The sequence below is a fragment of the Marmota monax genome, unplaced genomic scaffold (genome assembly GCF_021218885.2).
Source record: "Marmota monax isolate L192 unplaced genomic scaffold, Marmota_monax_Labrador192_F-V1.1 WCK01_AAM20220418_F8-fsc00168, whole genome shotgun sequence".
Lineage (NCBI taxonomy): Eukaryota > Metazoa > Chordata > Mammalia > Rodentia > Sciuridae > Marmota > Marmota monax.
Genome location: NW_026692492.1, coordinates 3,258,512 through 3,286,499, shown reverse-complemented (window position 1 = coordinate 3,286,499; position 27,988 = coordinate 3,258,512). Strand labels below are relative to the sequence as shown.

Below are 27,988 nucleotides of genomic sequence, written 5' to 3'. Positions count from 1 at the left end.
CAGAGACACGGGGTTACCGCCAGCCTGCGTACCAGGCTCATTTCCATACAGGTTGGCCTCTCTCCCATTCGGAATCAGCCCTGGGTCAGGAAAAGTCACGAACAGTGAGACAGCCATGTCCCAAGGTGACCCCCAGCGAGGGACACCCTCTTCCTGAGCGTGGGAGAGAGAGGTGGGTTTGCCTGTGATTGACAGGTTGTGGACTGCACCATCTTGTGTCCAGGACGTGAGCGTTCGAGGATTTGGGTACCCCCAGGAGGACGGGGGACCAATCTGTGGGGACAGATGCCGAGGGTCGATGTAAGTCTTTAAACTGGGAGACGAAAGAAGAGGAGACTGGGTTCTGAGTGGACCCCAAGAGAAGAGTCTTAGGCCTGGTGGGGAGGGGCAGGGAATGGCCTCCTATTTGGGAGAAGTTTAAGGGAAAACTGAAAATTGACGCTGATGTTTCCGGGAGGGTCACATAAGGTGCAAGAGATTCTCCACACTCAGCGTGGAGAGCTGTGCACCCGTCGGTCCCGTCTGTGAAGACACGGAACACGCTAGGGCACCTCCCGGGACATTTCTTATTGCAAAAAGGACATCACCCGCCGATTCGCTGACGCACGTTGCTTTCGACCAACTTTTCCCTTAAAGGCAAGCAACGGGGCTGGGGACAGGTCCCCGGTTTGCATGCTGTAGGGACAGGAGCCATTTTTAATTAAATTAATTAAATTTTAATAAATTTTAAGAGATGCGTGGAGACGCAGGACACAGGGCACTCTCGCCACTTTGCGGGTCTCTAGAGCTGGGGATACAAGGATCGGTGGACCCACCCGTGCGGCCCCCAGAGGGCAAAGCGACTGGCTTTTCAACCTCTGGCAACAGTGTTTCCCCGGGGCAGAGTTTTATACCCAGCTAGAGTGGCCGGCGCCACCTTCCAGGTGGAGAAATCTCACGTCCGGCTCTGCAGCCGGGAGTGACAGGGTGACCTGTGTGTCCGGGTGCCCAGGAAGGGACAGGGGGAGGGGAGGGCTGGAGGGGGTTTTGCATAATATATTAATGAGGCTAAAAAATGCAAATGCACAAATCGGAAAGAGGACCCCAAGAAGAACGTTCTGTAATGGCAGTTTCCCGGTGCTTATTGCCGCTAGGCTAAATCCACTTAAGAAAAAAACCTCCAGGAAAGAATATATTTTTTTTTTTTCTGAGAAAATACTGATTAGCCAAAAAAATCTAATCAAAGAAACCGGTTCTAATCAGACCCACAGACATAAGAGGAAATAGCAAAAAATTAGTAAGAAAGACTAGCATTCAGGAAAGGGGGCAGGGGGCCCATGGGGTCTCGCAGATTCCTTCAGGTTTTGCAAGAAGAGCTGTGTCCCAAGAGGCAGAGGAGGGGACGCAGATCTCAGCGCCCCGTCCTGACGTCCATTTCCTATACCGTCTGATGAATGTCCCCAGCGTGTCCTTGACGGTCGGTCGTCAGCACTCGGCTGCTGCAGCGTTCAAAAGAGCTGGCTGACAGACGGTGGCACGTTCCTTCCCCACGGCGATGGTGAAGCGCGAGAGGTGGCACACGCACCAAGTGTCCCGATGGGGTCGGGATGTGACACGTGACTCTCTCAACCAGACATCCGAGTTCTTCTCAGTAAACACGAACGACGAAGTGACGTCGAGGACAACAAGAACAAACCCCCAAGACAAATTAAGAAACGAGGGTAAGGAACTCAGGGGTCAGCTCCGCGGCAGAGCACTGGCCCTTGCACGGGTCTGCGTTGGTCTCCGAGCACCGTCACGGTCACCCCTGGGACACCGACCCCTAAGGACGAGAGGATCCCGGCAGCTCAAGGGTGGGAGGGTTTCATCCCCTGGTCTGGGAGACACTTGTGCTTCGGGGTCCATGGAGACGATGGACTCATGGTGGACAGCGGGTGGGCGGCCACTCCCGCCTCCAAACTAGGTCCTGTGCCCAGGTTTGGGGATTCAATGTGGAATTGAGTTTGGAGAGAACCAGCACCAAATCTGCTACGACTGGACGCAGCGCCCTCCGCACCAGGTCCTGGGTCCAGAGGTGGACAGGACCCGCCTCTTACCATGGCGTCCAGCCCCCTCCAGGGCCCCAGGGGGCTCCTCCTGCCTGTCCAGCTCCTGGGCTCCAGGTGGCCCTGGGCTGGTGGCCCCTCACTCCAGTCTCTGCCTCCGTCTCCACGGGGCTCCTCCTCTGGGTCTGTGTCCCCTCCTCTGTCTCTGGGGAGGACACGGCCATGGCACGAGGGCCCCCTGCCCCAGGAGGAGCCCATCCTCCACATGAGATTCCCACCCGAGGTCCCATCAAGGTCAAGCACGTCCAGCAGCACGGGATTCCTTAGACCGTCACCATCCTCCAAAGTGACGGCGTGGTGACCAGAGGTGGCTCAGGGCCCCGCATCCCAGATGAGAAAGCTCAGACTCTAAACAGGAGCTTAGTGACCCGTTGGGTCAGAGCCTTGCCCTGGTCACCTCACTGTGTCGTCAAAGCGCAACCCGCAACGGCATCTCGGAGTCACCTTTACCGGGCCATCGTCACCCTGGACCTTCACCGGATGTCCCAGGGCTGGTTCTATTTGTGGCCCCTGGGCGGGAGGTCACCGTGGCTGGTGCTGACCCGCGAGCCCATCTGGCTGGCTTCTCTCTGCCTTTGGGGACAGTGTGGCCTTCCTTCCAAGTCCCCGAGCACAAAAATAGCTCCCAGGTCCACTCAGCAGCTGAGAAGCACAGGAGCCGTTCACGTCCTTCCCTGGGAACTCACGGACGCCCGGGCTGGACCCAGAAGGGACGCTGCCTCCCACCTGGCCCTGGGGCTCCATGTGCCAGATCAGCTCCTCCCCATGTCCAGCCTGATGGCCGCCCGGCAGATGGAGGACGTCCCTCTAGGACTATCCCACGAGCCCACTTCTTTCCATAGACACACGTTTAAGAAATCTGTCCCTCTAGGGGACAGTGACCCATGCACACGGACCCTGCTTCCCTGGAACATCTTTCTGCAAAATCCCTCATTTCCTGACATCGCTGTCCCTTAGGACATTGGGTCAGAGGGAGGTGACTGGGAAGAGTGAATCCTCCTGAGATGGGAACGTCCTTTGCCTTCTGCAGAGTGGACGGCTGTCCAGTCCCTCTGCGTAAAGGACACAATGAGCCATCGAGGATCCAACGCGTGCCCTCCGGGTCCTCGGCGAGCGCCCACCATCTTGTGGGCAAACGGGTGACTTTTCCACCACCCGGTTGTCCTGCCTGAGCTGCCCGCTGCCTGGCAACTGCTGTCAAAGCGTCTCCCCGAAATAGCACAAGTCCCTCCGTCCTCCTCTGGTGACCTCCTCCAGCTGCTCGTCACCCTCAGCCTAAGTCATCCGAAAGGACATCCACCCCCGAGTCTAACCCCTTTGTCACTTCTTCCCGGGGGCAGGCAGAGTCACACAGCGTCGTCCCAGTACCAGTGTCTCTGTGGCATATCACGGGCTCAAGGGCAGCCCCTGACCCCAGGTGGACTGTGAGCTGCCCATGGGGTCCTCTGTCCTCGCGGACCATTGTTCTGGTCAACGGGTGACCCCTCCTGCTTCCCCAGCTTCTCCAAGGGAGCGAGGGTCCCCACCGGTCCCTGCAGCTGAAGGATCTCGGAGTCGCACCTGCTGGAGATGCCCCTGCTCTGGTGGAGGTCGGCTTTGGGCACAGGCTGTGTAGACGGTGGCTGGATCATGCAGGTGATGGGGGGGGTGGAAAGGGATTATTCGGGTCCCTGTGAGACCCCGGCTGTGAGCAGACGCACCAAGGGGTGCTCAGCAGGGCAAAGCGGCATCCAGTGCCCTGCTCTCGACCTTCCTGAACTTCGAGCTAAAAAAAACCCATTTTCTCTCCACATGAAGGGGTCTCGGGTATCTTATTGTAGCAACGGAAGGTGGACAAAGGGACCCACCAATTCCAAGCCCAATATCAGGCATGGAACCAAGTCCAGGTCCACCCAGAAAAGACGGAGAGGAGGTCATCAGAAGGACGGGGAATGGGCATCCTGGGGGCTTGGCTCTCCGGTCCTGGAAGTGGACACGGAGCCAGGGCGGGAGCTGACCTGCACGCAAGGGCAATGTCGCCCACCTTCTGGTTCCACGTGGGGTCAGTCCCTTGGGTTCTGACGCCCGCTGGGGATGGGCGGGTCTGACTATTCATTTTCGTTCACCGAAAAAAGTGGAGGCAGCCTCAGAAAAATGGCAGCCAGAGGACCTCCCAAATTTTAAAAAAAGGAGCCGGCAGATGTTGTGTGGGAAGAGGCACAGCCCAGATGGGGATCCAGCACGAGAAGGGGCCAGATGTCACCCACGGTATAATTTTCTCCCCCCTCGCGAAGAGAGAAAAGCAAGAGCCCTCGCAGGTACATTCTCACACAGCGAGGTGTCAGGAGAGGGGAGGCGACGGGAAAGGTGTCATCTGCAGGGACGTCTCAGTGCGGGGAAGAGAACAGGGCGCTGTCACCAGGCTCTCGAATGCTTCCAGCGGCATCCAGAAAAATCAGATACTTGGGTATCTCTCCCAAGGACACGAAATCCAACGATGAAGACACATCTGTAGTCCCCAGTCTGCGGCTGCGCTATTGCAGATGGCCAGGACATGGACGGACACTCAGCCCGTGTCCGTCACTGGATGAGTGGATAAAGACAAGGGGGTACGAATACCCAGGGGACCACGACTGAAGTTGATCTGGGGCTTGTGGATTCAGAGGTTCAGTCCCTGGTGGCCGACTCCATGGCTCTGGCCCAAGGGGAGCAGAACAAGATGGCGGCAGGGCCTGGAGGAGGAGAGCAGCTCAGGACAGGGCACCAGGGAGCAGAGAGAGCTCTGCTCACCAGGGACAGGACAGAGACCCCAAAGGCACAGCCCAGGGACCTCCTCCTCCAGCCACCCCCCACCTGCTGCAGTCACCACCCAGTGAGTCCACTCAAGTGGATTAATCCACTTATTAGTCTACACCTCTCGCAACCCAATCATTTCACCTCTGAATGTTCCTGCACCATCTCACACATGAGCATTTAGAGGAGGAAAAGTTGATTTGGGCTCCTGGTGTTCGAGGTTCAGTCCCTGGTGGCCGACTCCCTGGCTCTGGCCCAAGGGGAGCAGAACAAGATGGCGGCAGGGCCTGGAGGAGGAGAGCAGCTCAGGACAGGGCACCAGGGAGCAGACAGAGCTCTGCTCACCAGGGACAGGACAGAGACCCCAAAGGCGCAGCCCAGGGACCCCCTCCTCCAGCCACACCCCACCTGCTGCAGTTACCACCCAGTGAGTCCATCCAAGTGGATTAATCCACTTATTAGTCTACACCTCTCCTAACCCACTCATTTCACCTGTGAGCTTTCTCGCATGGTGTCACATGTGAACCCTGATGGGACACCTCGTATCTACACCCTAACATGGATGATCTGAAATAATCAAACTCACAGAAGCAGAACCATATTTGTCAGAGACCAGGAGGAGAGAAGCCAGGTGATAAATAGGTACTCAGTTAAGCAAGATGGAGAATTTGAAAGACCCTCTGCACACCATTCCTAGGTTGACCGTGGCGCGGTGAGCCTGACGTTTTTTCCCTGTTGAGTGTTGCTAACAAGATAAAATAGAGTCTAACAGAACAGGAGAGGTCAAAGGAGGTCCCGTCAGCACTCAAGCACACCACGCAACTCGAGCGAAGGCTGGTCACCGTTCCTTATCTGCTTTGACGAGGACACAGGGACGCTTGCTCGGCAGTATCCGTTACTGAAAATATCTTCCCGCTCCTATCAGGTGCCTTGACAGCTAGCGAGGCTGAGCCTGTGGGTGTCCCTGTGGATGGAGGGAGCAGCAGACACCACAAAACTTGTAGTGGGAAAAAAACACCATTCGCATCCTTTGAGTAACGGGATCTAAGATGGCAGCCACAGCACGCTTGGACCATTTGGGACTACTGGGCACACAGCCTTACAATGGAATGTGGCCCCAAATACCTCGAAATACTTCCATTTGTTAACATTTTTAACCAGAATTAGGAGGCATGGTGTTGATGATTCTCATAGAATGGGTGGACCCAAGAGCCATATCAGTACCATCAAAATGGCGGAACTGAGTTACATCAGCGCTGTCCTGCGAGAGTAGGACACCCGATGACATCTAATGAAAACAAGGAGCTCTCTGTGAAGGACAGGATGACAATAATTAATCCAGAAAGAAAAGAAATACAGACCCTTTCCATGCCCCACTCCCATTCAATAGAAGCACAGTGGTAAACTGATGTCTCCTAGACCTCAGAACGCTAGAGCAGATCATCAGAAGGACAGGAAGTGCTTCTCAAAATACTCTTCAAGATACTAGAGAAGATCATCAGAAGGACGGGAAATTGCCACCCGAGTATCTTGTCACCCCAGTGTCCTGTCCAAGAGAATGTCATCCAGTGGATCTATTTGTCTATTCCGTGTTGCTATAACACAATACCTGAAGACGAGTACTCATAAAGGAAAAAGGGTTCTTAGCTCATAGTTCTGAAGGTCCCTGAGCACCCACTCACCTCTGGTGAGGACCTACTGGCTACACCACTACATGGCAGATGGCATCGTGGTAGGGAATGACCACAGAGAGTGACAAAAGGCCCTAATTATGTCTCCTGGGCTCCATCCCTTAAGGATTCCACCACGGGTCCATGGATCATCACGTCTGCAGCTCATAAAACACACCAACCCACCACCCAACCCCATCGGTGGGTGTCATGCACCAGTCAGCTTCGTATCATTGTACCCAAGACACATGAAGAGAACTTTGAGGAGGACAGGTCCCATTTTGGCTCTACGCCTGAGGTGACGCTGAACATCATGGCAGAAGGGCTTGGGGGAGGAAAGCTGCTCAGCTCTTGGTAGCCAGAAAGTCGAGGGCGGACAGAAAGAGGGGAGAGAGAGAGAAGCCAGGGACATGATATAGTCTCCCAAAAAGCCAGGGACAAGATATAGTCCCTAAGAGCATGTTCCCAGTGACCTACTTCCTCCAACTATAACCCACCTGCCTCTGGTTTCCACCTTCTCCCGGTTGTGCATTCGAATTCTGAACCCATCAAACACACTGAGGAGGGCACCGTCCAATCATGTCACCTCTGAGCTTTCCTGGGCTGCCTAACCCGGGAACTCTTTGGAGGACACCCAAAATGCCAACCATAACCGGGACCCAGTGTTGGGGATACGTAGCGTGAGTCGTCCTTGTTCCAAACCCTGAAGAGAAAAGCCATGCGACCTGAGCTGTCATCCTTCCGAGAAATGTGACAGTCAGTGCTTGTCTGGTGACCCCTTTGGGTCTTATCCCCGAGGAGGGGAAGGGTCCGTTGAGAGTGTCGGTCCCGGGACTTATCTCGCAGGCTTTGTGACTAAGCAGATCCTTGTGCCTCAGTAAGACGATAACTAAGCCCTAAATTCCGCAGGATTTTCCTTCTCTGCACAAAATGACCAGAGTGCATGAAGCCATCGCCTAAATCCCCGGGACTTTGTTACGTAATCACGTCTATGAAATCCCTACAGAGCCGAGTGTCTTTTTTTGCAGCCACCAACGACATAGCGTCCATGGCTCTAGGGAGACAGTCGGTTGCCCTCTTGAACCTCGATGGAGGATTAGGTGGACTCATATAGACCGCAGGGGGATTGGCGATTTGGTGGCTTTAGCTACAATTCTATTCTTAGCTCCCTTGATGGCTCATAAAGCTCTAAATCTCTTGAGCTGGTCACTGCCCTCCAGGTCTGCCACGGTTTTTGCACGTGTGGTCTCTGAAATGAGGGTCCTGGAGATGCCCACCTGCCAGGTTCTCAACTTGGGCATGTTTCAAAATGGCGCCCGGGAATGGATGGCTCCAAGAGACTTGTTGGACAGGACGGTGGTTTGAATATAGTTTGCTGGAAGATGGGTGGGATTGAGGTGGTGGGACCTTGAAGAGGTGGGATTAATGGTGTCCCAAGGGACGGTGTCCGTCTCCTATGACGGAATTAGGTCTCATGAGAGTGGGTTGCTGTCCAGGGAGGCTGTGCTGTGCACCACACTCCTAGTACCACCTGAATGTAGTTGGTTACGTTCCTCCTTCTCCGCCATATTGTAACACAGCTGGGTGGCCCTTACCACAGCCTGAGGAATGCCGTTGTGGCCTTCCAACCATCAGAATCCTGGGGTGTACCTTTTTTTCTTTCTACTTTACCCCGCCTCAGGTATTTTGTGACAGCAACACAAAACGGATTAAGCAGATGGTCCCAGACAGTGGCCGCGGGCAGCCACGGCACACGTTTCACTCCCTGCCCGCTGTTCCCATGTCGCTCAGAGACCCGAGAGATAATGCAAAGACCTCAAAACCACAGAGCTGGGTGGTCCCACTGGAGGACGGCTGAGCAAGGAATTAAAGAGTACCAACCCACATCCTCCGGGGGGCAAAGAGTGGACGTTCGAATAACTGCCCGAAAAGAGAGGGGGGTAAAGTCATCTGGGAGCCCAGGAGAAAAAAAGAGACAAAATATAAAAAATAGAGAAATAATTGTATGTTAAAAATGGGTGCAGTTCACTGAGTCCAATGAGGAAAAGAGTGAAGGTGGATATGGTGGATCCCAGCAACTTGGGAGGCTGAGGAAGGAGGACGGCAGGTGTGAGGCCAGCCTCAAGCACTTCGCCAGACTCTGTCTGAAAATAAAAAGGGGTGGGGGTGTAGCTCAGTGGTAGAGCACCCCTGGATTCAATCCCAAGAATAATAATAAGAAGAAGAAGAAAAATTTAAAAATAGATTGAAAAAACATCAATGGAGTCTTGAATAACAAGTAACTCTAGACCCGGTGGATTAACCGTTCAGATAAAAAGTAAGATATTCTGAAATACGTCGGAGCTCAGTCAACAAAAGCAATCTATTGCTTCTCCAAAAAATAAATAAAAAGAGTATCAGGAATATCGATGCAAATTGAGACCTCACTTTTGGACAATGTCGCGCCCCGGATGAATGACTCACCTCAATAGCGGACGTGATGCACTAGATGACGGATAGCCGTGTCCGTGTAGCTGGGGTGAGGCCGAGAGGCGGAAAACAGGATTGCTTTTCAGAAAAGAGCCTCGTGACCCCAGCGACGGAAGTGGCAAGCACCTGGTGGAAAGTTCTCCAAGTTCTGACTCTTAGACTCGAGGTTATGGGAGAGTCAGAGCGATGAGGTTTGGTGGTCCCCCGGAGATGGACTCAATAAATAAAATAAAATAAAAAAACTCAGAAAATATGTAACGCAGAAGATCTAAAAGATAAAAGAAGAAGAAAGAAGGATCCCGATGCGTATTTCTTCAAAGTTGGTGAGATAAAGGCGCTTAGTCATAGAGAATCAAATCTAAATTTATTCTTAGTTGTAGAAAATCAAACTTTTTACGTAGATGGATTCAAACTCTCTTAAAGAGACTATTGAGGACGTTCAGAGAAGGGGGTGATTCTTGAGAGGGCTTAAGATACCGGATGCACACGCTACCTCATTAAGAGACCTCATTAAACGACACTCGTTAGGAGACCAGGACGAGGAAGGATTCTGTGCACGTTCCGTAAAGACGATTTTCTTTTTGTTTTTTCCAGATATTTTCTCTCCGAGGTTGGTTAGCTCCCCGATGCAGAGGGTGGAATATATTTCATGGCTGAGTGACGGAGTGAGGATCTGAGCTCAGGAATGGCAGGTCCCAGGGCACTGGGGTTGGAATCTCCAAATGGGAAAGGTGCTTTCCCCCCCGCCACCGTCTCCTCTCGGTAAGTGATCACGAGGGCGAACCAGTCCTCCCAGCTCCTAATGGCTGGCGGCACACGCTGCAGGGGTGTTAGCTTCATGGAGGAAAAAAAAAATCACCAATATTCACGGAAAGGACAGTTTTTGCAGGGACCTTGTGATAAAGGTTTTTAAAAGACTGTTAAGTGATTCTACTAAGGACACTACCGTGTTTGTGCCATGCACACCTTCTAGAACCTTCAGCTACCTGTCCATGCCTCCGTTTATCTGTTTATCTACCTACCCTACATCATTATCCATCCATCCATCCATCCGTCCATCTCTTCATCCATCCATCTCTCCATCAACCCACCTACCTCCCCACTACCTGACATCATTATCTCTCCATCCATCCATCCATCCATCCATCCATCCACCTACCCTCCTACCCCCCTACCCTCCTGACACCACTATTGATCCATCCATACATCTACCTACCTACCCACCTCTCCTGCGTGTGGTTCTCCATCAGGAGCAATTTCGCCCACCGTGAGGCCATCTGGCACCAGCCAGACACGTCACGGAGTGTCACACTGTGCTGATTCCTACACGTAGAGACCAGATGCTCCTCAGCACGCTCCCGGGCACCCAGCGGTCCCCGGGATGAGATTTAGGCGGCCCCAAATGTTCGAAGCGTAAGGTCAGAAACGCTGGTCTGCAAGTATTAACAGGTAAAAATCCACGCTTTCCAAACGCGCTCTGCGTGGACCGTCGCGGAGCCGCCCGAGGAACACACTCTACGGAGCAGTCGCCTCCCATCTGTTTGGACCCCGTCGCTTCTCGACCGGGCGCTTGCGTCTGGCGTCTGGTATAGGAGGTGAAGCCGTCTGGTCAGGTTCCACTCTGTGACGGAGGCTGAACCCTCCTCTCGCCCATGACCACAGATGGCGCCCGAAACTCAGACCGACCTTCTGAATGCACAGAGCTTTAACTTTTGGGGGCCGAGGTGCGGGTTCTACATTGTGAACGACGCCGGGCAAGGACGACTTCTCTGTCCCCTTCCACGTCACTGAGAATGGAGGCTAACGAGAGACCTGGCCGACCGCCACCCAACCCCAAGGACTTACCCTGCTGCCATTTTGCATGGTGTAGACCAATAGTGGATTAATCCACTTGGATGGACTCACTGGGTGTAGACTCATAGTGGATTAATCCACTTGGATGGACTCACTGGGTGTAGACTCATAGTGGATTAATCCACTTGGATGGACTCACTGGGTGGTGACTGCAGCAGGTGGGGTGTGGCTGGAGGAGGGGGTCCCTGGGCTGTCCCTTTGGGGTCTCTGTCCTGTCCCTGGTGAGCAGAGCTCTCTCTGCTCCCTGGTGCCCTGTCCTGAGCTGCTCTCCTCCTCCAGGCCCTGCCGCCATCTTGTTCTGCCTCCCCTTGGGCCAGAGCCATGGAGTCGGCCACCAGGGACTGAGACCTTTCTAAAGCTGTGACCAGAACAGACTTTTCTTCATCTTCATTTCTCTTGCTGGGTCTTTTGGTCCCAGTGATCAAAAGGGTGACGGAAGCAAGTCCCATTGGCCACGTGCCACCTTTTACCTCGATAAGGTCTCCGAGGTCTTCTTCTAACAGACTGGAGAGCGCCTCCCTGGGTGCAATCTTAAAGCCTCTCCAGGTCACTTTTGAAACAACCTGGTGACGTGCCAACGCGATGTGTGCCCGTCCACTTTCCACTAGTGGAACCCCGACCTCGGATGACCGACGTACAAAAGAGAAAGGGTTGAAGGCGGCTCTCGGTTTCAGAGATTTCAAAGTTCCTCGGAGCCATTGCTCTTAAGGATCATCGTGGTGGGAAGGATGGGGTGCAGGAGATCATTCACTTGTGGACAGGAAGTCGGGGAGGAAGAAGAAGGCACTGGAATCCCGCACATACACAATGGAATATTACTCAGTCATGAAGAAGAATGCAGTGATGGCATTTGCAGGTAAATGGGTGGACCTGGGGAATATCCTGCTCACGGAAATAACCCGGTCCCCCCAAAACAAAGGCTGAGTGTCCTCTCTGTGATATGTGGATGCTAACTCATGCAGTCACTGCCGGAGGGGGGCAGCAGGTGGACACTAGAGCTCTATCAACAGTGCACAGCAGGACCCTTCCTGTCTGCGTTGACAGACAGCATCTCCTCACCACGTTCCCAGAGCCGTCCTGCCTGGGAGTCCCCCCAAGGTCCACCAGCGAACCCTCCTCTAAGCCCACGGAACCCACAGGGGCCCCCTCCCAGCCCCGCGAGGCCAACAAGAAAATCATCAAAAGGATCCTCAAGAACCCTATTTCTGCAGCCCCTAAAGAGACTCTGTAATACCGTTCCCACCCTTGACCCATGTCCAGCTTATGGGGAGCCCGGGGCCGGCTCCTTTCACTCAGAGCAAACCTTAGAAATGACCGCAGCGTCCCCCAACCCCAGTCCAGCGTCTCAACAAAGATGGCGCGACCCACTGTGGATGGGAGGTGCTCGAGGGACCTCCCAGGGACTCCCAGAGACGCTGGCTGGGGAGGGTCATTCAGGGCCCTGGGCAGTTGCTGGCCACCTCGCAGAGGGGGCCGTCGAAGCTCCAGTCCTCAAGATTGAGGACTCAGCTTGTGCAACGGCTTGCACACGTCCACCCAGAATGTTGTCCACCAGCATTTGACCAAGTTCACGCACTCCTCAGCTTATACCATGAGGACTTAAAATGGGCACAGTCCAGGGACATGGCCACACCCATGTTCGCAGCAGCTCGATTCACAGCTAAGCTACGGCCCCAACCTCGGGGCCCTTCAATACAAAAGTGGATAAAGAAACTGTGGTATGCATACTAAGTGGAATATTACTCGGCCGTGAAGAGGAATGAAGTGACGGCATTTGTAGGTAAACGGACGGAGCTGGACACTCTCATGCTCAGTGAAATAAGTCAATCCCCCCCCCAAAAAACAAAGGCCGAATATTCGCTCTGACACGCGGCCGCTGATTCACAATAAGGCGGAAGGAAGCGACAGAGCCTGACCTTTGCTGTTCAGGGTCTCTTCTCTTATCTTGCGGATGACTTCTTGGGCTTTGGCGTCATTGTTCCCAGCTACAAGGGAAAAGGAAAGAAAGAATTACAAAAAAAAAAAACATGCAAACCGTGAGTGACATGGCCTCCGACTTGCCATCCTCCTGCCTCAGCCTCCAGAGCCCCTGGGACGACAGAGATGAGACACGGGTTGGAGCTGACAGGGAGCTTTGACGGACAGGTGACCAGAAGCTCTTGGGGGCCTTCAGAGGGGCAAGGTGGCCCGGGACACCAGCCAGAATCGTCTGAACGGAAACCTCGGCCTCCATGAGCCGACCCGAACCTTTCCTCTCTCTAAGCTGCGGACCTCGGGTGTTTTCTCACAGCTCTGTCTCCATCACCACTGAGACGCGGGAGCCCCGGCCTCGGGATCCCAGGTCCTTTTACTGCGCAGGAAGTGTCTGCTGCTTCCTTCCTCCTGTTGGGAGGACTGTGTGGATCTCGGTCAGGACGGCCGCTGTGGAAAACAGCCGGGAGCTTCCTCGATGAATTTAGGGTAGGTCGACCATGGGAGCTACCCATCTCCTCACCGGGCATCCAACCCAAATGGATCAGCGTGCGGGGGGGGACATGGGCTCCGCCATATGCATTTCAGCAAGGTGCAGAAGCCAGTGAACTCGGTGCCTATCGACCACGGAAAGGACAAAGGTGGTTTGTGGGTGGAATACTATACAGCCATGCAAAGGGACGCTGCTCTGTCATATCTCAGCAGCACGGGAGGATCCGGAGGGCCTTCCGCTCAGTGAAATAAGCGAAGTACGGAAAGCAAACGGGCGGGGATGTCCCGAGACTGTATCACAGTAATGAGATGGCAGACATTAAAAAGGAAAAAAAAAAAAAATGTTAGGCGGGTGCACACCTCTCATCCCAGCAGCTTGGGAGGCTGAGGCAGGAGGATGGCAAGTTGGAGGCCAGCCTCAGCAACCGAGCGAGGCTCCAAGCAGCTCGGCGAGACCCTGAAGCAGATTGTGCATCCGCACGTCCCAAGGAGCTCGCCGGCCTCCGGGTTTCCCTGTCCCTGAATATCCACTTCCCAGGGTTTGCTCTACCTGACCCCTGGGTCCACCTGGAAGTGGCCACCTACAAGAGAAATCCGGAGTCCCCTCCCCGGAGGACAAGAGAAGCAATCATAAAGGTTCACCTATGATGACGTGCATGCCCAGCCTGGCCAGGTACTTGGCGGTGGCGAAACCGATGCCATCCGTGCCTCCCGTCACGACGGCCACGCGGTCCGGCTGCCGGCAGAAAACTGAGGAGGAAGCAGAAAAAAAAAAAAATCGAGGTTTAAAAAGCAGCGTCCAAGCCGGGAGGGTAGCGCCCGCCTGTCATCCCAGGTGCTGGGGAGGCTGAGGCCGGAGGATGGCAAGGTGGAGGCCAGCCTCAGCCACTCAGCGAGGCTCTGAGCAACTTGGTGACATCCGCACCCCTCCAGCTGCCCAGGTGACACTCTGGAACCCGACCGTGGGCAGCAACAACCCTTCCTTGTCCACGCCCTGGAGCACCCAGCTGCACACCCCCCAGGACCGGGATCCACAGAGAAGCAACGGGTCCCCACTTTGTCCCCGTCCTGAGCATGCCGGTCCTCATAGGAAATGGGCTGGCCCTCTGGGAGTTGGGTGGGCCTCACCCAATCAGTCGACGCAATGAAACGGGGTGAGAGCAGGGTGGGGCTCGCGAGCCAGCGGAGCAGTGCCCGACGCTGGGACCCGACCCACAAGGGAGCAATAGGAAGATGGATCGTGACTGCTGAGGAGTGCACTCGCTGTTCTGGCACAGGGGACCTGGGACGCTCGCTGCTTCGGGGACGAGGACCCCGGGTCTCGCGCGGATGGGGGGGTGGCGGTGACTCTCCTTTTGCTGCTTGTGGCCTGCGAATGAGCGCATCTGCGAGTGCAGAACGTGCAGCGCAGAGCGCCGACTGTATTCCCCCGCGTGCGCCCGGGCGGGGTGCGCCGTGTGACCCCCGGGGGCAGCTCAGACCTCACCGATGGGACTGGGGGGTCAAGACGCCCCGGGATGGGATGGGGGGACAGGTCAAAGCTGGACACAGGGAGGGGGGACGCGCAGGCCCCTGCGCCAGGCCTGGAGAGCCACTGGGCAGCTGCGCCCTCCCCGGTCCCTCCCCGGCCTCCTGGCAGATTCCGTCACATTGTCCCCGGGGCTAAAGCCTCTGCGCCTTTCCCGCCTTTAATCTTGGGTTAATCCCGACTCCCAGATGTCGGCTCCTGTCCAGGGAGATCAGAGGGGACCGGCGGCGGCTCTCCCAATTGGGGGCCAGCCCTGGCCACCTCCCCCAGCCCATCATGCAGCTGGTGTCCGGGGACTTCAGTCTGCAGGCTCTGCGCGCCCGCCCGCCCCCAGGACCGTGTGCAAAACGATCCCCGGGCTACATTGGCGCTGGAGGCAACCGTGCAACTGGACAGACAGGAGACGCACCCACGGCCCCCCTCACCCGGAGAAGCCCGGGCAGGTCCCCTGCTAAGTTTAGAACCCCCTGAGGTCACGCCCCTGGGGCCAGTGGCTAAGCTGGGGGGCTGACCTCATGCCTTCCTGGAGGCCAGCCTCAGCCTGGGCGAATTCCCGGCACGGAGGGCTCCGCCCACCTGCTCCACTCCCGCCTCCCTCTCCTCTGTGGGAAAAGAGGTCTTTGTATCCATCTCCCCGCGTGCAAAGGAGCAGAAAAGGAGCAAACAGTCCCCAGGTGTGCCAGGAAAACACGGGCAGGGGACACGGTGTGCAGCCGGCGCTTGTGTGTCATTCCAGGGGTCTGGAGGCTGAGGCAGGAGGACGGCAAGTTGGAGGCCAGCCTCTGCAACTTAGAAACACCATTTCTCAAAATAAATAGTAGTAATAGTAATAATAATAATAATAATAATAATAATAATAATAATAATAATAATAATAAAAGGGCTGGGGGTGTGGTTCTGTGGTTCAGCGCCCCTGGGTTCAATCCCTACCACAAAGAAAGAAATAAAAATGAAAATAAATAAAATTTCCCTGAGACCGCCCATCCGCGGGAGCCCCAGACGGGCATGGCCGTCACAGCAGAGGGTGACATTTATTTGAAAAGGACGAGAATGTTTGAAAACCAGGAAATCAGGATGCTCATGCACGTCTGCAAACGGGTTTTTTTAAAAACAGCATTTTATAAAGTCCTAGGGTCTCCTAACTGGAGGTGAGGCCTGGGGGGGAGGGTAGTGGGATCCCCTGAGGTCCTGAGGGTCACCATTGGTGGCTCTGTAAGAGGAGCCCTGAGCCAGCACGAGTGCGCCTCTCTCTTGGCCTTCCAGCCTCCAAAACCTTCCAACAAACCTTCATTCTTTATAAATCACCTGGTCTCGGGTGTTTTGTCACAGCTACAGAAAACGAACCAAGAGGTCCAGGTGGGCCTTGGGGGGGGGGGGGGTCTGCATCTACCGGGGCGGATGGCGCATGCGCTCCCAGGGCAGGAGAGCTGGTGAGTGACAAGGGTCCCAGACGTCTGTCCAGTCTCTACACAAAGTCCTAGGGGACAGGTGCTTTAAGCAGCTGCTTCTGAGACACAAAGAGAGCAGGAGGGGGGCGGAGGCCCAGGCGCAGGGTCTGCAGAGCCTCAGCGGCTGCTCCCCGACCCCCGCAGCCAGAGCCCAGCCGCTGACCCCCAGCAGGCCTCCTGACCCCCACCAGCCTCGCTCAAAAGCTCAGCGGGCGGGCGCAGCTGGGATCCGGGCCTCTCTGCAAAAGCAGGAAACCGGCCTCAGCTCGGGAGGGAAGCGAGAGGCAGGAAACTGTGCAGCTCCTGCTGCTGCAGCCCAGCGGGGCCCCTGGACGCTCTGCTCCGCCGGCAGGAGCTGTGGGCGCTGCATATGCCCGCGGCGGGCTCTGAGCATGTGCAGGAGAAAGAAGAGTCTGAGGTCCGGGAGGCCCGCACCACCACCGCCTTTGCCAGCTACTGGCTGCTTCCGGTTGTTTGATGTGTGGTTGGTTTTATTTTTTTCCCCCGTGTCCCTTGGCAGGGCAGGTCGGAATTTGCAAGTGACAACTGAGAACTAAAGAAAAATGCTAGAAAAGAAAAATACTTAAATGAAGGTCTTGTGCACACGGATTTTTTTTTTTTTTTTTTTGAGTGCTGCAGGGCTCCCTAAGAGTCTCCTGTCACAGTCACGTCGGGGCAGGATAGATTTGGTGCAAAATAGAAGAACTAACAGGGGGAAAGGAAGGGGGAAGCGCTTCCTCTGGAACCTTGGTGCAGCCTCAGTCCCTCCAACCTGTGTCCCCAAGCCTGTACCCACCGTCACCTGTTTTTTTTTTTTTTTGGCACCAGGGATTGGACCCAGGGACACTTAGCCACCGAGCCGCGTCCCCAGCCCTTTCTATATCTCAGTTTTAGAAATAGTTCTTGCTAAGCTGCCTAGAGTCTTCTCATGTAGAGGCTGGCCTCCACCTGGCGATCCTCCTGCCTCAGCCTCTGCCTCCCAAGCTGCTGGGTTTATAGGCATGGACCACCACATCCAGTCCCAAGTTCCCTTTAAAAGGACCCCGAACCCCCAAATGCCCCGATCCCTCTCAAGGTGGCCTGCACTCTGCCCCACAGAGAGCCCCTCTGGATCTCCTAAATAAATCTCCGGGCATCAACAAGTGACCGGTGCCCACATGAGGTCCCCCTGTTTGGGACCTCCTTGGGCTACTGCACCCACTGAGTCCCTTGGGTATCTGACGCCAAAGAGAGAAGGAGAAAAGAAAAACGCAAAAAACCACAAACATCTGAACTCAAGGCTGCAAGACCCAGGGCCAGACCTGAACTGTGAGTGGCCGGGACAGGTGTCCTTTAAGGCCAGCGAGGACCAGCCTGTGGGCAGACCCGAGGGTCCTGGGACGGAGGCACGCGCAGCAGACAGCAGCAGCGGCGGCTTTGCGTCTCTGGTTGATTGAGCAGAGTCCAAGGTCTGAGCTTCCAGGAAGGCAAGGGGAAACCGGCAAGAAGCGCAAAATCCCAACATTGTCGCGAGATACCAAAAGTGCCGCTGTCCACCTGAGCCTGTCCCTAGCCCAGCCCCCTGGGCACCCTGGGCGCTCCCAACTCGCACAAGGAGCTGGGTGCCTGGGGACCAGGGAGCTCTGCGTTCCCGCTCTTACGGAATGGAGCAACGTCCCCAACGGGAAAAGCGGTCCTACATTTAGCAGCGCCTATCCCGGTTCCCGGGGGGACCCTTCCCGTCAGCCAATTCCGGAAAAAAAAAAAATAAATATATATATTAAGTTTTATTTTTATTTTTTTGCAAATTAAATGCTCCCCCACGAGCTTGAGTTTTTTTTTAACAGAATTCAAACGTCTTCTCCCATCCGAGAACCTCAAATTCCCACCTCCATGGCGGGAAGTCGGCCTCGAGCAGGTTTAAACAAAAGCAGAAAAAGAAAAAAAAAAAAAAAAATTAGGGGTCTTTTACTGCCCCCCCCCCCCCAGAAACCTAAAAATAGCTCACCTCGGTTCATGCGTCACAAATAAAACCCAGAACCGCAAGATGCATGAACTACCCGGCTTAGAAGTGGCTTCAAGAGCGGGAATGCTTATAATCCCAGGTGCTCGCTCGGGAGGCTGAGGCGGGAGGATGGCGAGTTCAAAGCCAGCCTCAGCCACAGCGAGGCCCTGAGCCGCTCAGGGAGACCCTGTCTCTAAATAAAATGCAAAATAGGGCTGGGGACGGGGCTGCCTGAGGCCCCCCACCCTGTGTCCCCAAGCCTCTCCCCACTGCCACCTGTTGTTTTTTTTTTTGTTTTTTTTTTTGGGGGGGGGGGGGTGGGCACCAGGGACTGAACCCAGGGACACTGAACCGCTGAGCCACGTCCCCAGCCCTTTTTATATTTCCCTTTTAGAAACAGGTCTTGCTAAGCTGCCGAGGGCCTGGCTGGTCGCAGAGGCTGGCCTCCAACTGTTGATCCTCCTGCCTCAGCCTCCCAAGCTGCTGGGATTATGGGCCCTGACCACCGGGGTCCAGTTCTTGGGGGGAAATCAAGCATCAGCCGTTGCCCGGCTTTTGAGGCAGCTGTGGCCGTTGGTGTGTGGAAGGTGACCGAGGACAGGGCACCCCCCCCCTCGCCGTGTGCGTCCTTCCTTCTCGGCTCTTGACTGTCCAGTGTCCACTGAGGCGGCCCCTAGAGGAAGCCCCCGTCCCTGAGCCCGAAGAAGCCGCCGCTGGCCGGGTCCCCCAGCGGGAACAGCTGCTCGGGGTCGAGCCCCCACTCGCCCTCGTCCTCGTCCTCGGGCTCGGCCTCGACGGCGGCGGCCCGGCCGTTCTCGTAGAGGAACACCTGCTGGTCCACGTGCGCGGGGGCCAGCCGGTTCCGCTTGGCGCTGACCACGTTGGCGGCGGAGCCGAAGAGGCGCTCGGGGGGCAGGCGCGTGGCGGCCACGCACCAGTACTTCTGCAGGACCTGGGGCAGCACGGGGAAGAGCGCCAGGCGGTCGGACCACCACTTGAGCGGGTCCTCGTGGAGGCCGAGGACCTTCTGCGACTTGAAGTTGCTCAGCTCCTCCAGCAGCTGCGCGTGCACCTCCTCCTGGTCCTCGGGGCCGGCCGCCGGGCGGAAGATCTCGGCCAGCAGGCTGTGGATGGCGCTGGCCGGCCTCTTGGCCGGGGGCTCCTCGGAGCCCGCCGACGGCTTGTCCTCGGCGGGCAGCGGTGGCGGAGGCGTGGGGCAGCCGCGGTCCTTGGCCTTGTCCAGCAGGCCCTTGGCCTCCTCCACCACCCGGTTCTCCACCTGCTGCCTCTCGAAGGCCGACAGGAAGGGCAGCCTCTTGTAGCGCGGGTCCAGGAAGGTGGCCACGTTGAGGAACAGGTCGGTCTCGGGCGCCTCCTGGTAGGTCCGGCTCAGCTCCTTGGCCATCACCTCCTTGGCCATGCTCAGGTCCTTGGGGTCGCCGTCCTTGGCGGGCAGCGTCGTGTTGAGCAGCATGTGCAGCAGCGGCTTGACCATGCTGATGGTCGGGTGCCGCGCGGCGGCCAGCGCCTCGGCCACCTGCTGGAAGGGCTGCAGCAGCTCCACGAGGCCGTCGATGGTGGCCCACTCGGCGGCCTCGAGCATGAGGTGGTGGTTGTTGCTGTCCTCCACCAGGACGCCCGCGATGGCGAACTGCTGCTCCCGCAGCCGCTGCAGCATGGCCAGCGTGCTGCCCCAGCCGGCCACCCGGTTGCTGACCAGCATGCAGCGCGCGGCGCCCTGCAGCCTCTGCTTCTCGGCCAGCATGTACCTGGCCACCGACGACTGCTGGAAGTAGGCCACCAGGCGGCGACAGCGCGCCAGCAGCGCGGCCAGCTTGGGCAGCCGGAAGGCCTGCTGGATGGCGGCGTCGAAGGCGCGGCCCAGGCACGGCATGTGCACGGGGATGTCCAGCAGCGAGCACGCCTGCGCCACGTCCTTGGCGCAGTCCGTGGTGGCGCCGGAGACCTTGGCGCTGACGCCCCACTCGATGAAGGTCTCGTAGAGGACGCGCGTGATGGTCTCGGCCGCGTTCTCCTCGGGCACCTCGAAGGTCTTCAGGCACCGCGAGGCCACCGACAGGCAGTTGGGCGACGCCAGGCCCAGGAAGTGCGCGGCCAGCGTCACGTAGGCGCGGTTCTGGTTGTCGCTGCGCCACAGCTCGGTGGACACGCCGCACCAGGCGGCCTCGGCCAGCTCCTTGCGCACGGCCTCGCGCACCGCCCCGTAGCGCGCGGGCAGCGCCCGGCTGCAGAAGAACCGGGCCCTGGGCAGCTCGTAGCGGGGCTCGGCCGCCCGCAGCAGCGCGCGGAACGCGGGCTCGTCCACGGTGGACGCGGGGAAGAGCCCCTCGCAGAGCAGCGCCAGCACCGCGCCCGTCAGCTCCTGCTGCCGGCGGCCCTCCAGCCCCGGCTTCCCGGCCAGCGCGTCCTGCGCCCCGGGCAGCTGCGACGACGACGAAGGCGGGGGCGGCGGCGGGGGCTGCGACGTCGAGGGGGACGAGGACGAGGCCGCGGAGGAGGAGGAGGAGGAGGAGGAGGAGGAGGCGGCGTCGGGCTTGAGCTTGGAGAAGGCGGTGGCGAAGGCCTCGCGCATCTGCTCCGTGTTGCTCTTGATGAACTCGCAGAACTCCTCGGGGTGGTTCTTCTCCAGGTGGTAGGAGAGGTTGGACGTGTTGCCCGAGTAGGCGATCTGCGACATGCAGATGCGACAGTAGATCTTCTTCCACTGCAGGATGCACCCCTCGGCGTTGGTGTCGAAGCCGAAATACTTCCACACCTTGCTCTTGGCGCGGGGGTGCGCCACCAGCTTCAGGTCGGCCTGCGACGGCTCCCCCGCCTTGCTCTCCATGGCGTCGTCGGCACGGCCGGGCCGGGCGACCGCTCAGGCGCGGGCACCTGCTAAATAAGCACCAAGACAAACACAGCGTGAGAAGAGACGCGCGCCACGGCGCCCCCCGCCGGGGACACGGCACGGCGCAGGGCAGGGCCGAGCGGGCATGCGCGGAGCAGCACAGCCGTCCATCAAAGGCACCGCGCATGCGTCTCGCTCGCTTGCAGAGCTGGGAGCCCGACACTAGGGGGCGCGGCTCGGGTCACTGCAGACGCCCCAGGCAGCCCATCAGGCTCCAGGTCCCTGTCCAAGGCCTTGGGCCAAAGACCCAGAGGGTGCACCATGGGGGAGGGAGTTCCGAGCGCAGGACGCGTGGAGACCCACACCCTTCAGGGCCCGCGGGGAGCAGCAACCAGCCCCCAAGGTCAACAGAGGTCAGTCCTGGGCAGCCCAGAAGCGGCAACGGGATGCTGCTTTGGCTACCAGGGTCTTGAGTCTGGCCACAAAGCGTTGGACCCCAACTTCCAAACGAACTGGAGGCCCTTGGTGAACGCCGCAGGCTCAGGAGCAGCCTAAGTGCATCTGTGCTTGTGGACACACATGCACCTAGGAGCTCTTGGAGCAGAAGATTGGATGATCCGCGAGACAGCCACATCCCCAGGTCCTCGGAGCCGCCACCCAGGGTCCCCTCTGTGCGCAAGGACCTCCAACACAGCTCGGTTTTCTTAAGAGACACTGGGGACCCCTAAGCCAGGCGCGGTGGCCCACGCCTGTCATCCCAGCAGCTCAGGAGGCCCAGGCAGGAGGACGGCGAGTTCCAAGCCGGCCTCAGCCAAAGCGAGGCTGGGAGCCACTTAGCAACGCCGCCGCCACCGTCTCTAAATGAAATATGCAAACGGCTGGGGATGCAGCTGGCTCCGTGGTCAAGTGGCCCTGGGCTCAATCCCGGTTTAAAAATAAATTTAAAAATAAGTTAAGAGAGAGACACAGGCTGGGGACACTCGCAAGCTGTCAGCGCTGAACTGAAGCCAAACCACAAAGCGGACCACGGAACCCACGACGCAGTGCTCAGAGCCAAGCCAAGAAACGTCCCCCACGGCCCGGGCAGGCTGCAGAGGGCCCACCTCCAACCCAAGACCACGGCCACCAGGGAGCCGGGCCTCGGACCTCGTGTGCAAACAGGGTCTCTGCAGAGGTGGTTAGTGCAGGGCCCTGAGATGGGCTCCTCCTGGGTCAGGGGGCCCTCGTGCCATGGCCGTGTCCTCCCCAGAGACAGAGGAGGGGACACAGACCCAGAGGAGGAGCCCCGTGGAGACGGAGGCAGAGACTGGAGTGAGGGGCCACCCGCCCAGGGTGGGGCTGAGGACCAGGTTCCTTTGCAAGACCCCAGAGCCCTGCTTGTGCCGTGTTGGGGGTTGGGGAGAAGCACTCAGCAGGACACGCAGGTGGACTTCCAGACAAGGGGACCCCTGAGCTGCTCACGACTAGGCCAGTGAGGGTAGCATACCCAGGGCGGAAACGTGGGCCAGGTGCTGAGATGCCTTCCTGCCGGCCCAGGGCCACCAGTCTGACCCCTGCAACAGCGTGGGGCGGTACGGGCACTGCCCACTGGGTCCTCGTCACCATTGTTGTGTTCCTATAGAGTGACCACCACTGACCACCAGGGCCACTTTTATGTTTTACATAAAACATGAAAGTTTTACATCTGATTTATTATTATTATTATTATTATTATTGCTATTATTATTGGGCTGAATAGGTCCCTGCTACCTGTAGGAAAGTTTCATATTTAATATTTAATTTATTATTGTTATTATTAGGCTGAAGAGCTCCTGATACCTGGGAGAAAGTGATATTTCAATTTATTATTATTATTATTATTATTATTATTGTTATTATTAATTATTATTATGAGGCTGAAAAAATTCTGGTATCGGGAAGAATTTATTATCTGGTATTCAGTAATTATTTATTACATACTCTGATCACCATTACTATTTGGCAGAAAGAGGTCGCAGAACATGAAGGAAAATTTTTAATATACAAAATTGGTCATTAACTTTATTATTTGTTATGATTTTTCTATTTGTTGCCAAGTGCGGTGGCACACACTTATCATCCGAGTGGCTCCGGAGGCTGAGGCCGGAGGATCGCAAGTCGGAGGCCAGCCTCCGCAACTTAGCAAGGCCCAAAGCAACTCAGGGAGACCCCTGTCTCTAAATAAAATATAAAAAGGGCTGGGGACGGGGTTCCGGGGTGAAGCACCCCTGGGTTCCATCCCTGGTACCCCCCAAAAAAATTATTTATCATTTTTGTTATTATTTGGAAATGAGAAGGCCTGGTACCCGGAGGAAAGTTTTGCATTGGATCATTCTTACTTTTATTGTTGTTATTGCTCTTATTTAAGTCCTGAACTTGGAGGAAAGTTTCCTACATTTTGTCATTATTGATCATTTATTATTATTATTATTATCCCTTTTATTAATTAGGCTGGGAAGGTCTTGGCACCCAAATGAAAAAACTTTTTCAATTATTATTATTTATTATTACTGATGCTAATATTTGGCTAAAAGAGGTTCTGGTGGCGGTTATTATTATTATTATTATTATTAGGCTGAAAGAGATCCTGAGAGTTTATTATCATTATTATTAATTTTTATTGCTATTTTTATTAGTATTTGTTCAAAAGAGGCCCTGGTACCTAGAGGAGCATTTTATATTCATTTTTAGTTTCTCTGTTTCTTTTGGGGTATCCGGGATTGAACTCGGGGGCCCTCCACCCCTGAGCCCGGTCCCCAGCCTTATTTTGCATTTTATTTACAGACAGGGTCTCCTTGAGCTGCTTTAGCCTCGCTTTGGCGGAGGCTGGCTTTGAACTCATGATCCTCAGGCCTCAGCCTCCCCAGCTGCTGGGGTGATAGGCGTGTGCCGCCGCGCCCGGCTTATATACAGGCCTGCAGGGCAGCGTGGGATTCGACTGTGGTCATTACTATCATTATTGCTCCTGTTTGATTGACAGGCGCTGGTAGCTAGAGAATGTCTTATCAGCAAGTGTCACAGTTACAGATAGGACCCGGCGATGGCCCTAGGCCTGGAGCACACCCCTGTCCCTGACCCAGCTTCCAAGGACCCCGCCTGCAGGTGCCGCCTGTCAGTTCCCCAGAACCTGCAGCCACAGGGACCCGGGAGCCCCTTCCCTGCAGCTGGGTGGAGCGGGCTCCCAGCTGCAGGTACAGTTGGCTCCAGGCGCTCCCAGGCTGGTCTCAGGGTCCCTGAGCGGCTACCCAGGCAACCCCCCCCCCCCCCCCCCCCCCCCCGGGTCTTGCCTTTTCTGATTCCTCATGTGTGAGCCAAGGGCTGCATTTTCCACATATTGTCCCCCAGACCCAAGCAAAGCCACAGTATTTCCTCAGGGACGCGGTGACCTTGAAAACCAAGTCAGGAGACTGCACCAATGAATATTGCCTACAGGGAAAGAGGGAAGGGTATAAAAAGATATCCCAGGACGCTCTGGTGTCCATCACATGGGGAAGGGAGGGAGGGAGGGAGGGAGGGAGGGGAAGACACAGTGGCTTGGGAGGCTGGGGCAGGAGGACGGCAAGTTGGAGGCCAGCCTCAGCAAGTTAGCAAGGCCCTAAGCAACTTAGCGAGACTCTGTCTCTAAATAAAAAAAATAAAACAAAAAGGCCTGGGGATGTGGCTCAGGGGTTAACACCCATGAGGTCAAACCCCAGCACCAAAAAAACTAACAAATAAGCATTATGTCCTGTAAAAAATATATATATATATATTTTTTGTGTGTGCATGAAAAATAAAATACACGTCTGCAGGGGTCGCTCCCTGGTCGCTTTGCAAACCTGAGGCCCTGGGTTCCGGCCCAGAACTGCAAAAATAAAGCAAAATATAGAAATAAAACCAGTTCAGAAAAAATGAGCACTAAAAGTTGCTCATCTGCAACATAAAAAATGGGTCCTTTTCTCCCACTTTTGGAAATATTCACCTTATACAAAAGGTCTGCATTCTTCACAAAGCCCCGCGTTTTCGGGCTCTTTATTAAACGCCGTTGGCATACGGGGTGTGAAGTTTGTTTCCCTCAGGGTCACGTTGGGTGAGTGACAGGCCTGCACCCCACACCTCTGCACCCGGATGCACTTTGGGCTACAAAATGCAATCATTCACCTCCCGCCTCTTACCATGTGATTGACAGGCCTTCCTTAAAAGGTGGGCCATTTAAATGCGGCCTCCAGGAGGTGGGGACAGACCCTAACTTGCCCCGCCAACCCCTCCCAGCTGAGGAATGCCATTCCTTTGCAATTAGTTTGCTTCTCGGCAGAACGCAGTTGAGCTGGGCTTGCAGTCAGACTCCAGGGTGGACTTTCCCGCCCGCAGCCACACCGGAGGGCACAACCCAAGCTGGATGCAGCCCCTTTATTAAAAAAAAAAAAAAAAAAGATTCTGAAAGCCCGGTTTGTTTGCAATCCTCCTGCAAAGCCCAGGGTAAAGGTCAAGCTTTGCACGTTCAGAACGAATCAGAAGCTGGATCCACGGCACAAAATGAAACAAAGTGACATTTTTGAGCGGGGACGGAACATGGAGGCCTCAGGCAGAGAGGGCAAGGCCCGGCCTGCCCTGCCAGCTCCAACAATGGCCCAGGCGACCGGAGGGGAAGGACGTCACTTGGAGAATGCAAAAGCTGTCAATCAAGGTGCACGAGAAGGGACCTCCCTCCAGGTGCCTGGGGCCACCGGTTCCTCTCCACCGAGAGCTTTTTAACGACTTTTTTTTTTTTTTTTTGATCCACAGGTGGGACCCCCAGTGGCCCAAATGGCAGCTGCCCAGGTTCCCCGAGGCCGTGTCGGGCAGGCAGCAGCCCTCGCTGAGCTCAACTGAGCTGAAATCCAGTTCCGTGTCCAATGCTGCCGCTCAGCTGAGCGCATTCCCGCGCAGGTGACGCGGCTGTCGCAAAGCAAAACTTGCACGGACGAGCAGCGGCGGGCAGGCTGCACCTGGGCCCCGCCAGGGACTGTCCCCTGGCAAAGGGACCTTGCCTCGCAGCTCCCTCCCGGGGCCAGGTCCTTGCACCACCCTCTGCGGTCACTCCCAAACGGCTCAAAAACACTGAAGGTCACTTTTTCAGGAAGCAGAAAGGTGACCCCAGGCGACATTCAAATGGACCCTTTCCCGGGGCTGCCAGGCCGAGCGCCCCACGTGGCCGTGCCTTTCAAGAGCGCGCGGGCCTCGGGCTGGGTCAACACGGGAAATGGAGTCATTTCGTAACCACACGCGCCTGCCACCAGCCCGGCCCGCCCCGGTGTCGCAGGGGCGCCCTGCGCAGTTGGCCAGGCGGAGAGGCAGACGCCAGGGTGCACGCCCGCGCCCCGAGGCCGGGGAGTGACTTTGCTTTAAGAGTGAAGCCGTCCTTTGGGGCTCCGCATCTCGGTGGCCTGTCGCGCCCCGGGACTGTGTCCCTCCAAACACGCCGGCGCTGGCTCGGACCCCCACGCCGAGCCGTGCAAATGCCCCGTGCGCGCGCACACCCCGCGGCCTCCCCCGGGCCTCGCAGGCGGAGGCTGCGCGTCCCCCGGGCGCTCCCCGGAGGCCCCCGGGAACAAAGTTGCGCCGCCCCCCGCAGCCTCCCCGCGGCCCGCTGCGCCGCCGGCTCCACCTCCCGGAAGGCCCGGGTCCCCTCCCGGGGGGGGGGACGACCGAGGGCTCGGGGCGCCCCCTGTCCCTGCCCTCCCCTCCCCTCCCCTCCCGGGACGCACGGGGCGCGCGGCCTCCAGCAGACCCCCGGCGCCGAGCGCCCACCACAGCCGCCCGAGGTCGGGCGCGCACGGGCCCCGGGGGCTGGGCCACGGCCGCGGGAGACGCGGGCCCCTCGGACGACCCCCGCCCGGCCCCCCGCAGGGGACACCGCGAGCGCGCGGCCGCCCGCAGCAGGAGCGCGCGGGGGGCGCAGCTGCGCGGCCCCGACCCGCCGCCCCCGAGCGCGCGCCGCGGACCCCAGGGCCACCCCCGCCCCCGCGCCCCGCTGACCTGGCTCCGCGAAGCCCCCGAGGCAGCGGCGCAGCAGCTGCGCCACCAGCACCGCGGCCCCCGCCGCGTACACCCGCAGGGCCGCCCGCGCCGCAGACAAAGGCGACATGGCCGCCCGGACGCGCCACCGCTCCGCCCGCCCTCCGCCCGCCCGGGACCCGGCGTCGCCCAGCGGGACGCGGAAACGCCCCGCCCCGCCCCGGCCGCAGACCCCACCCGACCCCGGGACCCCAACCCCAACCAGATCCCCTCCAGGGTCCCCAGATCTCCACCCCCCCAGACCCCACCTGACGCCGAGACCCCGGGACCCCAGACCCCGACCAGAACCCCTCCAGGGACCCCAGATCTCCACCCCCAGACCCCACCCGACCCCGGGACCCCAACCCCAACCAGATCCCCTCCAGGGACCACAGATCTCCACCCCCCCAGACCCCACCCGACCCCGGGACCCCAACCCCAACCAGAACCCCTGCAGGGTCCCCAGATCTCCACCCCCCCAGACCCCACCTGACGCCGAGACCCCGGGACCCCAGACCCCGACCAGAACCCCTCCAGGGACCCCAGACCTCACCCCCCCAGACCCCACCCGGACCCCGGGACCCCAACCCCAACCAGATCCCCTGCAGGGTCCCCAGACCTCACCCCCCCAGACCCCACCCGGACCCCGGGACCCCAACCCCAACCAGAACCCCTCCAGGGACCCCAGACCTCACCCCCCCAGACCCCACCCGACCCCGGGACCCCAACCCCAACCAGATCCCCTGCAGGGACCCCAGATCTCCACCCCCCCAGACCCCACCCGGACCCCGGGACCCCAGACCCCGACCAGAACCCCTCCAGGGACCCCAGA

The 27,988-nt window shown here is 57.4% G+C and overlaps 2 protein-coding genes and 1 long non-coding RNA gene across 4 annotated transcripts in view; all 3 read right to left on the bottom strand.

Annotated features, from left to right (window-relative positions):
* LOC131424152 (uncharacterized) lies at positions 1-11,082 on the bottom strand. The gene is made up of 3 exons (XR_009226708.1): positions 10,220-11,082; positions 5,001-9,829; positions 1-4,795 (listed from the first exon to the last, which is right to left on the bottom strand). It is a non-coding gene; the product is annotated as an uncharacterized LOC131424152 (long non-coding RNA).
* The window catches only part of Dhrsx (dehydrogenase/reductase X-linked), a 35,608-nt gene extending 8,333 nt beyond the window's left edge, over positions 1-27,275 (bottom strand). Inside the window, exons 1-3 of one of the 2 annotated variants that reach the window (XM_046443427.2) lie at positions 27,139-27,275; positions 13,955-14,062; positions 12,766-12,834 (exon numbers count right to left, since the gene is read on the bottom strand). In XM_046443427.2, the coding sequence (XP_046299383.1) occupies positions 12,766-12,834; positions 13,955-14,062; positions 27,139-27,247 (286 nt within the window). In that variant the 5' untranslated portion in view covers positions 27,248-27,275. Of the gene's footprint in view, positions 1-12,765; positions 12,835-13,954; positions 14,063-17,589; positions 18,803-27,138 lie in introns of those variants that run through there. The other variant, XM_058579073.1, reaches the window with a different exon arrangement.
* On the bottom strand, positions 18,786-27,254 carry Zbed1 (zinc finger BED-type containing 1). Its single transcript, XM_046443425.2, has 2 exons — positions 27,139-27,254; positions 18,786-21,170 (listed from the first exon to the last, which is right to left on the bottom strand). Exon 2 carries the CDS (start codon positions 21,118-21,120, stop codon positions 18,946-18,948), a length of 2,175 nt encoding a protein of 724 aa, XP_046299381.1. The 5' UTR covers positions 21,121-21,170; positions 27,139-27,254; the 3' UTR covers positions 18,786-18,945.
* Positions 27,276-27,988: the final 713 nt, after the last annotated feature.

What these genes read in the sequence shown, in the direction of transcription:
- Zbed1 (XM_046443425.2), bottom strand. Translation starts at nt 21,120, where the DNA reads ATGGAGAGCAAGGCGGGGGAGCCGTCGCAGGCCGACCTGAAGCTGGTG.